This window comes from Lacerta agilis, chromosome 2 (assembly GCF_009819535.1).
Source record: "Lacerta agilis isolate rLacAgi1 chromosome 2, rLacAgi1.pri, whole genome shotgun sequence".
Lineage (NCBI taxonomy): Eukaryota > Metazoa > Chordata > Lepidosauria > Squamata > Lacertidae > Lacerta > Lacerta agilis.
Genome location: NC_046313.1, coordinates 11,826,101 through 11,842,463, shown reverse-complemented (window position 1 = coordinate 11,842,463; position 16,363 = coordinate 11,826,101). Strand labels below are relative to the sequence as shown.

General features: G+C 41.2%; 1 protein-coding gene across 1 annotated transcript in view; it reads right to left on the bottom strand.

The window, feature by feature from the left end:
• Positions 1-747: 747 nt before the first annotated feature.
• The window catches only part of SENP1 (SUMO specific peptidase 1), a 28,961-nt gene continuing 13,345 nt past the window's right edge, over positions 748-16,363 (bottom strand). Inside the window, exons 11-19 of the mRNA XM_033138606.1 lie at positions 15,995-16,033; positions 14,545-14,629; positions 13,887-14,030; positions 13,378-13,509; positions 12,183-12,386; positions 10,022-10,101; positions 4,899-4,983; positions 3,154-3,249; positions 748-2,035 (exon numbers count right to left, since the gene is read on the bottom strand). Coding sequence (XP_032994497.1) covers positions 1,973-2,035; positions 3,154-3,249; positions 4,899-4,983; positions 10,022-10,101; positions 12,183-12,386; positions 13,378-13,509; positions 13,887-14,030; positions 14,545-14,629; positions 15,995-16,033 — 928 coding nt within the window. The 3' untranslated portion in view covers positions 748-1,972. The remainder of the gene's footprint in view (positions 2,036-3,153; positions 3,250-4,898; positions 4,984-10,021; positions 10,102-12,182; positions 12,387-13,377; positions 13,510-13,886; positions 14,031-14,544; positions 14,630-15,994; positions 16,034-16,363) is intronic.

The window sequence follows — 16,363 nt, the reverse complement described above, 5'->3', positions numbered from 1 at the left end:
CAGGGATGATGGGAATTGTAGTCCCAAAACAGCTGGAGGGCTGAGTTTGGCCTCCACTGAATAAGTGGAGCTTATAGTGGGCCTCCACTGAATAAGTGGAGCTTATAGTGGGCCTCCACTGAATAAGTGGAGCTTATAGTGGGCCTCCACTGAAACAAATGGCTGCAGAGTAGTTACACACAGTGGACTGTGATATTGGCCAGTGGCATTGGAGAAGATCTTTCAGTGAACCAGAGAGTTTAGAGTCCCGCTCATACTGAACTAGAAGTTACATCAATCAGCGAAACTCAAAGTGCTTTGGGCTCTGTAAAAGGTCTCTCTGCCTGCTGCTAAATTTCAAGCTGCAGCTGGCAGTGCCACTTACATTTGTTTCAGAGAGAAACTAAACAGATTCTATATATTCTCCTGCATTAGCACATAAAAGCAGGATTTAAAGAGGAAGAATCTCAGTGGAAGAGGTCCTCCACTTGCCATCATTAATGGCTATCTGGAACAGAAGCAGAAAGTGGAGGGCAAGAGGGGGGGAAAGGTAAGGATTTCAATTCAGCTGTAGGAGTTTTAAACAGAAACATAAAAGAGCTTAAAACCCAGACACTTATTTGTTCACTGCTGCACCATTGAGAAAGGTTTATAAATATATATATGGTATCAAAACAGCTTACCAATTATTATAAAAAAGCTTTAAACGTCATATTATAGCTAAATTCTACAAAGGGTTTGACGATCAATAACTGTTCCATCCTCTTGTCAGATAAGCATTCCATTCAGCATGTAGCTGCTTAGTTGGCTTGCAAATCCTATTCTGTATCAAGAATGCAATGTAACAGTCCTTCCTAATGTCAGGATTTCCTTAGATTCGGATAATAGCTCAATGGGGAGAGATGCTGGCTTTTATAGGGTCTGATTCCAGGCATTTGGGCCCAAGGCCCCAGAAGTGTGTCACAACCCAGAGCTCTACCCTTTCTCTCTGCATCAGATTCCATCCACACAGCCTGACTGTGAGAGGTCATAGAGGAGGCACCTAAAATGAAGGCTCTCAGTGCAGGATGCCTCTGCCAACACATGACTCATCTTTCCAACAGGTGGGCAGCTGCCTCTGGATTTTGAGTTAGAAGAGAATTCACTAGAAGAAATAGATTTTAAATGCTAGGAAGATCCTCTGCTCGAGCATCAAAGAAAAGGCATTGTTTATCTTTCATTTACCATCTCATCCTATAGAACTGAAGAGAAGGTCACAGTCATGATGGAAAATGTAGCAAGCTGCTTCTCATGTGCTGGTGTCTATCAGAGCTTCCATTCTCAGGCAATTTTATTTCCACCTAATAACCGGAGAACTAAGGGCAATGCAACACGTCATGACTGCTGTGGGGATAGCCATGTTCTCTTCTGCAACTTACAGAAACAAACACACACATATATACAATCAGGTTTCCCCAGACACATATGTACATGCATGTTGTACTTCCACATGACTTTATTTGCTGCAGAAGACCACCTGCAGTAATTGTAACATGTAGCACTGCCCTTACTGAATGCCATGAAAGCCATTTTTCTAAATGTCTTGGTAAATGCAATACAATAGTACAAATGCCCCCACACAGTTGAAGCCTGGAAGGTTTCAAGTTGTTTGCAGAAGCTGGCCATTTCGAAAGGACTGAGACTGTAAAAAGAGGAAAATTCACTGAAGGTGAAAGTCAGTACTCCTCAGCATCTCCAAATGTCACTTGTAAAAAAAAACAGGGTTCCAAGATAGAAAAAGGCAAGTGTGCTTCTGAAATAGTTCCATGGCACACTGCTCTGCGAAATAGAATTCATTAATTTTTTTATTAAAAAAAGAAAGAAAACCAAACAGAATGTATTGTACACAGTCTTTAAGCTTCAGCAGGAAACCCATGCAGCCCACTTCGGAAATGGCCAAGAAGGGCAATAGCCTGGTTTGCAGTCTCTGAAGGGTCCTGCATTTTGCATGAAATCACAGCAGCTTGCGATGGAGGATCTCCCAGACCATCCGTTTTCGGAAGTAAGGCATATGTTGCTTTAACAAAAGAAACACAACAGCATCAACACTTGCTTAAAATGACAACAAGGTAATCCTTCGATATACACTGGCAGACTGCAGCCCTCATACTGAGACAGCTATATTCCAGTGATCTGTTTTTAAACACAAAACCAAGGCTAGTACCACCAGATCTTGAAATCCATTAAAAAGTTACTTTTCAAGTTTGATCTGGTTATCCTAACCCCACATCCACAATTTTGCTTGTCCCTGAGCAGATATAGGTGACACTTCTTTCAATTGCTACAAGCACTAATTCTGCAGCACAGACCTGGCCTGCTGTTGGCAGAATGAGAATTTTGACCCCCAACATAGGCAATAGATGAAGATAATTCTAACACAGTGCCATCATGCAACAGGTTCTTGTGCTGTACTTTTTAAACATGCTGGTGGTAAGGTAAAAAAAAAAAACCTGAAAAGTCACCATAAAAGTAGCTGTGGACCTTTAATATAGGTTATAGTCCTGGAATTACCATAGGACAGGGGTCAGCAAACTTTTTCAGCAAGGGGCCAGTCCAATGTCCCTCAGACCTTGTGGGGGGGCTGACTATATTTTGGAAAAAAATATATGAACAAATTCCTATGCCCCACAAATAACCCAGAGATGCATTTTAAATAAAAGGACACATTCTACTCATGTAAAAACACCCTGATTCCTGGACTGTCTGTGGGCCGGATTTAGAAGGCGATTGGGCCACATCTGGCCCCCGGGCCTTAGTTTGGGGACCCCTGCCATAGGGCATAACTTGCTTATCCATATCATAAGGCTCTGTATCCAAATTTAAGGATCTTGCTACAGGGAGCAAAACAGCTGCCCACATGCAGCTCCCTCTCTTGCGGCACAATTATTACAACAATCCAGCTATACGTTCAGAATGTTATTGAAAACCACAATTTTACAATTCGACTTGCATGACATAAGCAAATATATGGAAAATTATCTACTTGGATGTTCCTTCTTCTGGCCACTGAGCTTCGGTTTTCTTGGTTAAAAATTGGTTTGCTTTGGGCACAATTAAAAATAGAAGAGAGCACTGTGATAATATAAGCTAGCATTCTACCAATACAGTGCCCACTAGCCAGGATAGCCAACTTACCTGAGTGAAATTGATGGGTTTGTCTTTGGTAATGCAGTCAGCATATTTACAGGCAAACATCCCACAGTCACTTCCATTCATCTGTTGAGGGATCTCCTTTAAAAGACAAACAAACCCAGCCCTCTCTATTTAGAAGACAAAAACCTTATGTTAGCTTTACCAAATAATTATGATATAAACTGCACAAAGTAATGAAAGGTTCAATAAACCCGAAGAACCCCACCATGCATGAGCAAGTCTTCAGAATTAATGGGAACAAATGAGTCAGTATTTCAGCCAAGATGAAGGCAAAGATAGCAAGACTGGAATACTTCCATCCTGACAAACAAGGAAAAGGATAGGAACAGAAATATGTTACAGGCTCTGCCCATGTAGAGAGATCTTTGGATGCCTGTAGTCACTCTTAGTTCCAACAGCTTATACAGGTACGTATGATCAGAGGCACCCATTCCTGCTCCCTTCTCACCCCATGCTCAGGACAATGAGAGAACTGCTGCAACTTGGTCCTCACTTTTTCTGGCAAAGAAGTCACTCCATACTGTTTCCCTTCCCTGTTCTCCATCACTGGCTGATTTCCCCTGCTTTTTCACCTGAAGGCTAGAGCAGTGAGGTCGGGAAGGGAAATTTTCAGGAGCCTTAGTCTTATCTGTTAGAAGTGAGGTGCTATTGAGGAGCGGGGGGATGGACGGACGGGGACTGATGGCCACTTTTTGTCCCAAGCGCAGAGGAAAGAGAGCTGGACATGACCTCTCTTGTGGTTGCTGCCTGTAATAGTTAGTAGTTGGAAAAGCTGCTGGAACCAGAGACTCTGTGCACATAGATACAGGGGTCAGCAAACTTTTTCAGCAGGGGGCCGGTCCACTGTCCCTCAGACCTTGTGGGGGGTCCGGAATATACTTTTTTGGGGGGGGAGAATGAATTTCTATGCCTCACAAATAACCCAGATGCACTTTAAATAAAAGCACACATTCTACTCATGTAAAAACACCAGGCAGGCCCCACAAATGACCCAGAGATGCATTTTAAATAAAAGGACACATTCTGCTCATGATAAAACACGCAGATTCCCAGACCGTCCGCAGGCCAGATTGAGAAGGCGATTGGGCCGCATCCGGCCCACGGGCCTTAGGTTGCCTACCCCTGACATAGAACCTCCGATCACAGACGATTGTGTGAGGCACATCACACCTTTCTATCTATGAAACAAATAACACTATCTCATTTTCTCACAGTACACATTATTTTCTTTGACACAGGCATGGCTAACCTTTTATGGCCCAAGGGCTAGAATTCAAGGCTGGCTAAGCCTGAGGTACACATGCCACTCACATGGACACCACCATACTGCATACAGCTAGCTAGCTTGCTTTCGCTTTTGCTTCTCTTCCCCCCACCCTCTCTCTCACACACACAGGCTCTACCCAAACTCATACATAGACCACACACTCTTATATCTCCCTGTGTGTATTATATGCACTCATCACTTAACTGCAGTGCTAGGATCAGGCAATTTCTTCATCCCAGCACTGGGCTGAATAAAGAAGCACTTCAGCCCAGTGCTGCAGTGGACAGAAAAGGGGCCCAATTTTGCCAACGGCTTGGCAAGCTGCATCACCAGGCCAACTCTGATCTAACAGTTACACTCAAAAACCTTAAGAGCCAGGCACACCATTAGTTTAGGAAAGTGGATATAGGATAAGAGCATTTCAGACACTCATGGGGTCAGCTATGTAGGATCCAAATACCTGGCTCCGTTTACTCTGCTGCACCCAGCCATTGGTATCAAATTCCTTCCGCTTTTTGTCCAAGCTTTCCTGCTTTAGGTACTGCCTGCAGAAGATTGAAAAGAAGGAACACTTTTAGCAAGTACACAACCAGCAAAAAAAAGGGATAAAAACCCAATTAAGTAATTAATTCGGGGGGGGGGGATGACTTTTAATTTCAGAATTGCTTCTCCTAGTCCAATTCTGGACTTTAATTCACCAACAAACTAATTCATCACAAGGCACACCTACAGCAGAAGACCAAAGGCACAGAAAACGTCAAGAATCTGAATAAAGGGTGAATGACGGGACAGCGCTACTTTTCTGGATAGAAAGGCACCTGAAAAATGAACTCTGCATTGCACTTATCGCTGTACCCAAGTATTTTATTTTATTTCTAATCCTAAGCAATATTTGCACTAATGGTCCCTATATGAGTGGATCACAAAACTCATTGAAACTCTTGGCAAAGAAAATGTGGCAAGGAGCTCCCAGAGATGTATGCAGACATGAGAAGGACTTGCAGACAACCATTAAGCAATGTTATGCAACCAGTCCACAGTATGTGCAAACATACTAAGTATTTTATTACTATGAGAAAAGGATGGACAGCTTACCATCAGTTTCAGCTAAACTTATGTGGTAGTTTACAACAGTAACAAGGTCTGGTTACATCTTATAGCTGAACTAAGTATTATCTACTTTCAGGTGCCTCTATAGAGTTTCAAACCTTCCCCTTTGAGATAAGAGAAGCTACTAGGGTCTAGCATTTAACATGAGGTCAAGCAGCCCCAGTAGGATAAATACCACAACAGAGCAGGTCCACATTCCCCCAATGTTAAAAAGAATAAGCTTTCCAATAGCTTGCTATTGGCTACGGCAGTTTTCTGGAACCCTATTCCAGCATGGTGTAGTGGTTAAGAGTGGTGGACTCGTAATCTGGTGAACCGGGTTTGCGTCTCCGCTCCTCCACATGCAGCTGCTGGGTGACCTTGGGCTAGTCACACTTCTTTGACGTCTCTCAGCCCCACTCACCTCACAAAGTGTTTGTTGTGGGGGAGGAAGGGAAAAGAGAATGTTAGCCGCTTTGAGACTCCTTCGGGTAGTGATAAAGCGGGATATCAAATCCAAACTCTTCTTTTCCTACCACTTCCCCTAAATCTCATAAAGAGGATAGTCCAACGAAATGACAATGTTCTGGTTATTGAAATAAGTCAGAAATGGCCTAATAATAGCATTAGTTCTATGTATCTGAAGCCCAAGGCAGTTGTTTTGAGATACTGATATGCAGGTTCACTGCCCTCCTGACAGTCAATTTCAACTGCTGCTCATTCTTCCTGTTAATATATTGTACCTTGTTTCGAAAGCAGAGTTCCCATCACTTTGGGTGGGTTTCCCCCCCACTCCTTATGCATTCCCCTGTTGGATGAAAGACCTGGCTGCAGCCATAACACCCTCCCCACTGCTTCTTATTCCAGATGTATGCAACTGTCACCCTGGTGTATAAAAACAAACTCAGCTGCTTACACACAATACATAATACACAATAATTTCCTCCTGTCTTATTGGCTCTTCCCTTCTACACAGCCTGATCTCTCACTCATAGTATCTTTTGAAGTGCTCATATTCTCATGGTTCTTTGCTCAAGAACCATGCAACTAGTCCTGGGTACCCAACAAGACTGGGGGCTTTTTCTTGAGCTGCAACCCCCATGTTGTATGGCAAGCCACTTTTGAAACAGAGGAGAGTCTCAAAAGCAGTCTGTGATATGGCATAGGAGTCTGTGGCCAAAAGCAAAAAAAAATTTCCTCTGGATTCCCACAAATTGTATTGGTTGCCCTACGGTAATTTGGGGGATCCCCTTTTATATTTCTAAATAGGCATGAAAGAGACAACTCTTTAGGTATAACAGGAGTATAAGCAATAACATTATTTGGAAATAAAACTGAATACACTTAAATTAAGACTTTGTATTACTTGGTATCGACTTGATATTCTGAAAAAAGGTAAACTTCCCTGTAAGAAATTTCTCAAGACAGAAAAGCACATAAATATATCATATAGGGGTGGGTGCTTTGGGAACCTAGCCAAAGGATTATATAGTTTTATAAATAATAATTATATAAATTTATAAACTATACAGGATTATATAGTTTCAACAACCTCTTAACTAAGAAGTTGGGATTCCCTCAAGGAATATTTTCCGGACAGCATACAAATATTTTGAAGATGACAAGGACATCAGCCATATGCCAAAGCACTACAGATGGTCTCTGCAAGAGATGTACCTATATCTTGTATACACATCCCTCTGCATCTTCCTTTGTATATTAGGAGAGAAACTTAAAAAGGACTCACACACCTGATTCATATTTCACTTCTTGTGCATGTCTGATCTCATTCTGAGCAAACATGGGCTAATCGTTTCTGCTTCGCTTTTACAAAACAAAGCATACCTCATTTCGATTCTCTACATCAGTAGAAGGCACGGGTGGCATAACTAATTAAGGGCGGAAATTGTATTTACATATGAAGCGGCATGATATCGAATCACACCATTAGTCCATCTATCCTCATATTGTCCACTCTGATCGGCAGCAGTTCTCTGGGGTGTCTTAGGCAGAAAAACATCTATCCTAGCCTAGCTACCTTAAATAATTGAGACTCCTTAAATAATTATGATTAATTCTGTTCCGATTCTTCTGCTGCCTAGGATCAGTCCCTCTGTATAAATCTGGATCATTTTCTCAGTATAACCAGATTTTGAAAAATGGGATATATACATTTTTTTAAGCTGCAGGAGATTTATGGCATCCCATAAATCTCTCCCTTTTCTAAAAAGGGGCAAGCAAATCATTCAAAACTCACCAAAAATCAGGAAGCTCTAAAGATTGAAAGCATGAAAGGGTCACTAACCATGAATAGGACCTCGGTCCCCTCTTCCCGGTGTGATCCTCCCACTGCATTCAACCAATTAAAGCCTCCTGAAAGGAAATAGAAAGGGAAAAGCAATTACAGGAAGGGCGACAATCAGCTGGAAGCCGAGTCCCTGTCCCATTGCCCTACCTGTGCCGCTAGTCATCATCTGGTCAAATTTGCAGGGCTCCTGCTCTAACCGTGCTGCCGTGTCACCAAATCCGGGATCTAATTTGGCTTTCCCATATAATCAAGGGAACCCTCTGGGCTTTTATATCACTCTTCACAGTTAGCAGATTTCCTTTGGAGAAGGTCTGCCAACATGAATGGACTCAGGTGGCAAAAGAGCCACAACATCCACTTACAGACACTGTCTGCCTGTTTAAAATCTTATCCAATTTTTGGGGTGGGGTGGGGTGGGGTGGAGAGCAGGTTGAGGAATAGGATTTTCTCAACAGCTGCTCGGAGGCTCTTGGATGAGCACCCAGTGCGGGTTTTACAGTCAAAATCACAAATGAATGATTGCCAGACAGGCACATGAGGGGCTGGACTGTATGGGGTCACAGATTTAATCCTCAATCCATCTACATTACCCATAATACCAACCTAAAGAACCTGCTTACTGTTTGGAGAACACTTGTTTACTTGATAAGCTTTTGGAATTTAAATCATGGTTTTAACTTATTTTTAAGCTGGGGTTGTTTTTTTCTTTTTGTCTAAATGTTGTGCAACAATGCAGACGAATCCAAGGAGCTTTAAATGACTCCATTTGTATTAGCTACTGTAGTCAAATACAGTATTTTCAAGGGTGGCTCCTCCACTTTTGGAATGCTCTCCCCAGGGCGGCTCCATCAGGACTTTGGCTTTTAATTATCAATGGCCTTTCTGCATGGATGGCATGCTTTAATCTATTTTTTTTTTAAAAAAAGATTTTTTTAAAAATATTTGTTTTCTTTTATGCCGGTTTTAATGTATGTGTTTGCTTGCTTTTTTGCTTAAAATATTTTAAGTTGCTTTGAGTTGCTGTGGCCAAAAACCAACTAATAAATTTAAATAAATGAATAAAGTGCTGCTCAGGGAACCAATCTTAACACCATCCCCCAATTTCATTGTTTTTATTTACGTCACCTGAAAGAGGACATGAATGGCTAAAACTTACCTTTATGTCATTTTCTAAGTTGCCTACTACTTCAACTGGCATTCTATATGAAGCTTCGTATTGTTCTATTTATGAACCTGGTTAGATTGTTTTATTATAAATTTGAACCATTTTAGCACACTGTGTATGTTGCGAGTGTTAAGATGCATTTTGCTGTGTATATATTTCTTTTCCCTTTTATTGTGATGAGTGCTGCTAACAAAACTTAACCAACAAAATTACCCCAATGCTCCTAAGACTGGTGCCAGTGTATCATATGCCGGTTCCATGTTAAAGGCAGGAACGCTGTTCATAAATGGTAGAGTATTTTAGATAGAGGGATACTGAAAAGTGTACAAGTTTGCACTGGTATCTAAAAATTCACAAAGCAAATTTTAAATATTTTCTAAGTTTTATCATTCTGAATTGCCTGCTTCATATTCCTGAATCAGCAGTAAAATATTTGATGGACAATTAAGATTGAAAAGGCTCTCCAGGTCATTGCCACTTCAAAGCTACAAGGCAATGCATTCTTAGAATTGATTAATTCCCCCCCCCTGATTTGTTTTAGGGAAAACTTCATACTCTTGCAACTGTTGAAAATATCGCAGTCTCTGATGCATATGTCCTTTTATTCTATATTCTTACAGTCTTCCTGGCATTTTTTTCCAGATGGAAAGAGCCATCAAATACTGGGTTACCTGAAGAACATTATGCTCAGAGATCCAATTTCCAAGGCCTCTGTATTCTTGTTTGGTTTTCTATAGTCCGTTATTGTAACTGGCATTTTACTTCAAATTTGTAAGTTGCCTTAAGCACTTTTTAGTGAAAGGCTAGGGTAGAAACATTTTAAATAAATCAATTTCTTATAAGAACCCAGAGGCTATAGTTAAACAGCAAGTCTGTGAATGTTTCTATCCCTTTTGATTTAGTCATTTATTTATGTAATCGCAGCAATAAAGATTGTTTTTTATCCACCCGAAGGTCATGCATCCTCTCTTCACCTTGGCTGGGAAAACCTGAATATATTTAAATATATTGGGACACTCACAACAATATCTTGCAAGCTTCAGTGTTGGTTCCTCCCATTGAATCGTAGTAGGTGATGCTTTTTTTCCTGAAGTCAATAACCTAAATAAGACAGAACATCTCATTAGACCACTGACACACTCACAACTCAAAACTTTCTAGAAAGCATTCAGAAAACATCCAGCCTTGCTTTCTAAGATGAAGCCCTTCACCAAAGTAATACAGGTGAAACTCGAAAAATTTGAATATCGCGGAAAGGTACATTTCTTTCAGTAATTTAACTTAAAAGGTGAAACTAATATACGAGATAGACTCATGGCATGCAAAGCGAGATATGTCAAGCCTTTATTTGTTATAATTGTGATGATTATGGCGTACAGCTGATGAGAACCCCAAATTCACAATTTCAACTTTGGGGTTTTCATCAGCTGTACGCCATAATCATCACAATTATAACAAACAAAGGCCTGACATATCTCACTTTGCAGGTCATGAGTCTATCTCATATATTAAACTCCAGTAGCTAATGAAAACAATTGCTTACATAAATGGACTTTTCCATGATATTCTAATTTTCCGAGTTTCACCTGTATAGACTTCTCTTTAGTTTAGGAATAGGGCTGGGTGATAAATGGGTTTCAATATTGCGATATATCACCAGCTAAACGTCGCAATATATCAATATATCACAATATCCAAAATAAGGAAGGAATTACACAGAAGCAAACAGGACACTGTCCTGGCAACTGCTACTACTTAAGGGTCTAAAACTGATAAATCATGATATTATCAATCACCTCATGGTAACCTTCAGCAGCAGGCAAGCCAAAATGCACCCCAACAGTACTTTTGGTTTTGGGCTTGGCTACTAAAGTACTTGACAATCCAAAGTACAGTGATGAGACATGGTGATTACAAATAATCTGGGACTGCCAGCAGGACTGCTAGGAGGCAGAAGTAGCAGTGGCAGGAACAGCCTGCCATGACTGTGGTACGTGTTGGCAATAGCGGCCACAATCCGCAAGGCCTGGAGATGGCGGCACAATCAGTGGTGGTCTGTGAGTCCTCGTGGCGGCAATGGGAGGGGGCAGGAGTAGCAGCAAGGCCTGACGGCAGTGGAACAAAAACTGGCAGCCTGAGAGGCCTCATGGCGCTTTCCTCCATTTTCTCAATGGAATTTGCCAACCGCCCATTGCGCCTCAGTTGTCAAATGTTTCGGAAGTCGAACAGTCTTCTGGAACGGATTATGTTTGACAACTGAGGTAATAATAATAATAATAATAATAATAATAATAATATTTATACCCCACCCATCTGGCTGGGTTTCCCCAGCCACTCTGGGCGGCTTCCAACAAAATATTAAAATACAGTAGTCCATCAAACATTAAAAGCTTCCCTAAAGGAGGGCTGCCTTCAGATGTCTTCTAAAAGTCTGGTAGTTGTTGTTCTCTTTGACATCTGGTGGGAGGGCATTTCACAGGGCGGGTGCCACTACCAAGAAAGCCTTCTGCCTGGTTGCCTGTAACTTGGCTTCTCACAATGAGGTTACCGCCAGAAGGCCCTCAGCGCTGGACCTCAGTGTCCGGGTAGAACGATGGGGGTAGAGATGCTCCTTCAGGTATACAGGACCGAGGCCATTTAGGGCTTTAAAGATCAGCACCAACACTTTGAATTGTGCTTGGAAACGTACTGGGAGCCAGTGTAGGTCTTTCAAGACCGGTGTTGTGGTCTTGGCGGATGCTCCCAGTCACCAGTCTAGCTGCCACATTCTGGATTAGTTGTACCACTGTATTGCCAGCTCAAATATTATGAAACGATTATCATGATGTGAACTTCAGACCGGTTTTGGACGATATATCACCCATCCCTATTTAGGAGTTAATATCTTGCTCAGCCACACAAAGATATGGCTACATTTGTGTAGCTGAACAAAACTGATGATATCCGCACAAACATGATAGTCCTGCGGCAGTTTTCACCGTATCCATAAGTCTGTAGTTACAGGTGGGTAGCCTGTAGATCTGTAGATCTTTATAGCCACTGAGCTTAACTATGAAAATGTTAGCTCACAAGTACGTTACAAAAGAGGAGCCATTGTGAAGCTGTTCAGAGCACATTCCAGAGAAGCAGAAGCGAGAACGATAAATAAACAAAACACCCCCAAACCAGTGAAATATACTCACTGCTAGGCACCAGTGGACACCAAGGTGAATAGGAACCAGCAGGATGTCAACAGAAAATACGTCCACTTTTTTAGTCCAACGCTTCACAGCTTGGTACCCAGCAGTTTTTAACTTGGTGAAGAAAAATGTGTTGAATGCATGAACCGTTGGAAAGCCCCTCTGTTTACTTCTTTCCATTAGCATATTCATGTAGAAGTTAATTATCTGAGAGGGAGAGTAATACATGTTAGGAAATGACAGAATTTTTCAAAATAGCATTTTTGCATTCAAGAGGGGGAAAAAATCTTCATTAAGTAAATGGTGAAAAGATAGCAAGCTATGAACCCTGCAGATATCTGGGTTTTTTTTTTTCCTTTTAGGGGGAGTCTTCATTAGGTTAAGGATGGCAAGTACTTCAAAACCCTTTCAATCCTCTGAAATACTATGCCTATATAGTAGCCTGCACAGTGTATTTCATTTTGCAAGGTTAAGTTACATAGGGTTTCTAAACCTATTATTTGCTGCTGAAGGTGCAAAATGGAGGAGGTGGGAGGGATTTGCAAGTGGGAGGGGGGAATGATGAGCAGGAGTCCTTCCCCTGCACCCTTTTCTTTCTTTGTGCCCTCCTTTCCCATTTGCCCAGGTTCTCAGAGGAAAGAGGGGTCATGGGAGGTGACAGCAACTGGGTGTCTAGTAAAGGACAAATATGTAATCCATGTGCACGAGGCTGCGCCAGGCAGTACCCTGTGAGGCTGCTGACCTCAAAATGCTGCAAGGCTGATTGATTTCTCTTTTTCAAAAAAAACAACCTGACTCATTTTATGAATGCAGATTGTGGCCTTCTACACCATGGTCTAACTCATGTTTCAAGACCAGGATATTATGAGCCATGATCTTGATGTGCGTTGGAGCTGTCATTCCAAGACCAACTGATCTGCCAAAAATGGATAATTATGAGGACTGATAATTATACTGTCTTCAAGTTCCAAGGCAGTTTGCCTGTGAATTACCAAATGGGAAGGATAGAAGGCGGCTATTTTGCCCTCATGTCCTCTTTGCTGGCTGCGTGCAGGCTTCCAGTTGGCTACTTTATGAAACAATGATGCTGAACTAGATAGTGATTTGGTCTGATCTAGAAAGGCTCTTCTTGGTTTATTTGGAGATTTTAAACAAGTACCAAACAACTGCAGCGCACACAAAGTGAAGATCAGGTTACCTCATCATTGAGCCAATTGAGATGGTTAAGCGTCTGAATATCTTTCCTAGTTATTGTCAACCGGAAGGCTTCGCTCAGCACCTCATCCTGGTTCCCGCTTCGTAGTACACTCTTTATTTCCCTCTCCATTTCCTAGAGAAAACAGGAAGTAGTTTTGGCTTTTCCAGCTGAAAAGCTTTGCCTGCGATAACTAGTTAAATTTGTCTCATTGCATAGAAAGGGCTCTAGAATGAACAGAGCCTGGAATCATGGTCTTAATAGCTGAACAGTGCTAGGTTTGTGGATGGCCCCGCTAGGAGGAGGAGCCTGCACAAACAATTCTCCAAAAACCATTGTACATAAACCAGCATGTCATGTGGGCAGGCTAGGCTAGAACACTTCTAATAATAATAATAATAATAATAATAATAGTACAACTGAGGAGGAGCTTTATCATATCATCACAGCTGTTTCTGTAGATTATTTTCAACACCGGTCAACCTTTTAAAAATTAATATTAAAAAGTTTACCTCTGTAATTTCAGGGAACTCTTCCTCCCCATCAGTGGTCTTTTTTTCTTCTGGCACAATCGTGACAGGAATCTCCTTCTCGAGAGGTACTCGCAAATGTAAGTTGACTGAATCAGGTACCGAAAACTCCTGTTTCTGCAGCCTCTGAAAGACACATCCCTAAGATAGCAACATCTCACTTCAACTTGAGTGTCTATCTTATATTTGCACGTATGATTCAGCCATGCAATTTTAATTTAGAATCCCACTTCACCAGTGGAAAATATAATGGAGAAAAACTCTGTTTGACTTTAATAGGGTTTTGAACATGTCTTGGTCCATAACTTGCTTATCAATTTGCAATTCAAAGCAAGACAGGCAGATCATAAAAGTTGGGTGGGGGAGAAATATCCATCTTTACTTATAGCCTTTTAGGTATTTCACCAATTATTATCACTAGCAACAACAGGCATGTAACTGGAGAAACCAGGCAGCCTTCCCAACTGTGATACGCATTTTAGAAAAAACTTAATCCATTTATGGGCAGGCGCCAAGTTTTGTTTTTTATTGTTCTTTGTAATATTTGGTACGAAGAGCATTTGTAAGTCTGATGGAACATTCAATAAACCAAGATTGTTTATTAAAAAAAACACACACAAAATGCATTTGAACATCTTACCTGCTTCTGCAACTGCAATGCCAAAGCTTTTTGCTCTTCTATCTGTCGCCATCTCTCGCGGGCTCGGGAATCATATACGCTGGTTCTAGAAACATTTTTGTATGCAGCAGATTGAGAATTCAGCATCAGCAGCCATGGACGTATGCATCATTGCCACTTTCAAATGTAATCAATCTGACCATTTGTTTAGGCTCCTGATCCATTTTTATGGCAGGGCCACTTTGCGGTGAAGGATGGAGAGGGCTGGGTCAGACTGACTCCATCTGCCAAACTGGGATGCCAGTAAGTCCTGTTGGCACAGCCACACCAGCCCCTTCATGCACCTTTGCATGAAGAGAGAACTGATCTTTGTTTACCAAGGAGAAAAAATTGGCCCTGGGTATCATTATTGCTAGCATCTGGTTTAAATGTAAAAAGCCATCTTTACCCCTTATGAAGATCTATCTTATGTACATTTAAACTATGCAACCAGATTACACAGAAGGCCCCTTGCCTTCTACTTACCTATGTAGAAACCATTCACAAGTGTCACAAAGGCCGCAGAGAGCTGCCTAGTCTTACTGAAGGGCTTTATTCTCTCTTTGAGGACAGCTTTGGTAAATCACAGATTACCAAGATGAAAGGGTAGAATGTGAAATGAAAATTCTTCATGTCACAAGTGAAATTAGGTTACTACTCCCAACATCAACAGCATTTACCCCCAGGGAATATGATTTTTTAAAAAACAAAAAACAAAAATTATGCTTTATGTATGTTTAATTTTAGTTTGCATTCAGTTTTGTTGTTTCTCTTTGCTTTTGGTTCACATGTTCCACTGTGTATGTTCTTGTATTAATTAAATAAAAATATTTTAAAATATTACAACTGAACCTTGGAATTTACATTCTACCAGACTTTCCCCAAAACTAAATTTCCTTGCAACTAGCAACGGTCAATTAATCAATGCACCCTGGCATCCAGACCTGCAGGCTATTCTTGGGGTAGTCCTGGCTACTCCCCAGAGCTATGCTGATGTTTAGAAGGGGGTTAGAAAAGCAGCTTCTCTCTTGCATTCAACAATAATAAAACCATATCCAAACTGACTGACAAGAAGCATGGGGGAGAAAGCTATTAGGTAAGTATTTCATTAGCAAAAGATGGGGGGGGGGTCCAAAATTTTGACAACTGTTTCCTATAGGAGTTCAGGGGTATCCACCTGGCAATCTCCACATGTTTTTTGACAGCAGCTTCCATCAGCCCCAGCCAGCATGACTAATGGTCAGGGCTGATAAGAGTCGTAGTTCAACAACGTTTGATTGTCCTTGCTACAGATCATGGCTGCTTTGACCCATGTTGGGAAGGCAGCAACAACAGCCTGGAAGCTGTGTGCTTAAAAACTCTTGGATATTGGATATGGTGACTATATGAAAGAAACACAATCGTTAATATTTAAAAAAACGAAATGACTTACAATTCTTTGATCCACAATTCAGCCTCAAAGAAAGGTGTGCTGAAAGAAAAAGAATACAAGAAACTGAGAATGCTTATTCTGTGGGGAAATAGCCGAGAAGAATAGAGGGGCTATTTGTTACAAAAGTGGCAGGTGCCCTGTCTTCTTTATCCAGAAGTCCTGCGTTTTGATATCAAGTTTATATAGCTTGAAATAAATTTTACTACTTTTTTACATATAAAAAGTTAGTTTTAGAGCATTGTGTGACATATGTACATGCCCCAAATAGTAGAAAGTACATATATTCTCATGCGTCCATTTCTAAGAGGTGGCAAGAGTGAATATTTTTGTTTCCCTGTCCTTAATCCTAAACCCAATACCGTAGTTTCA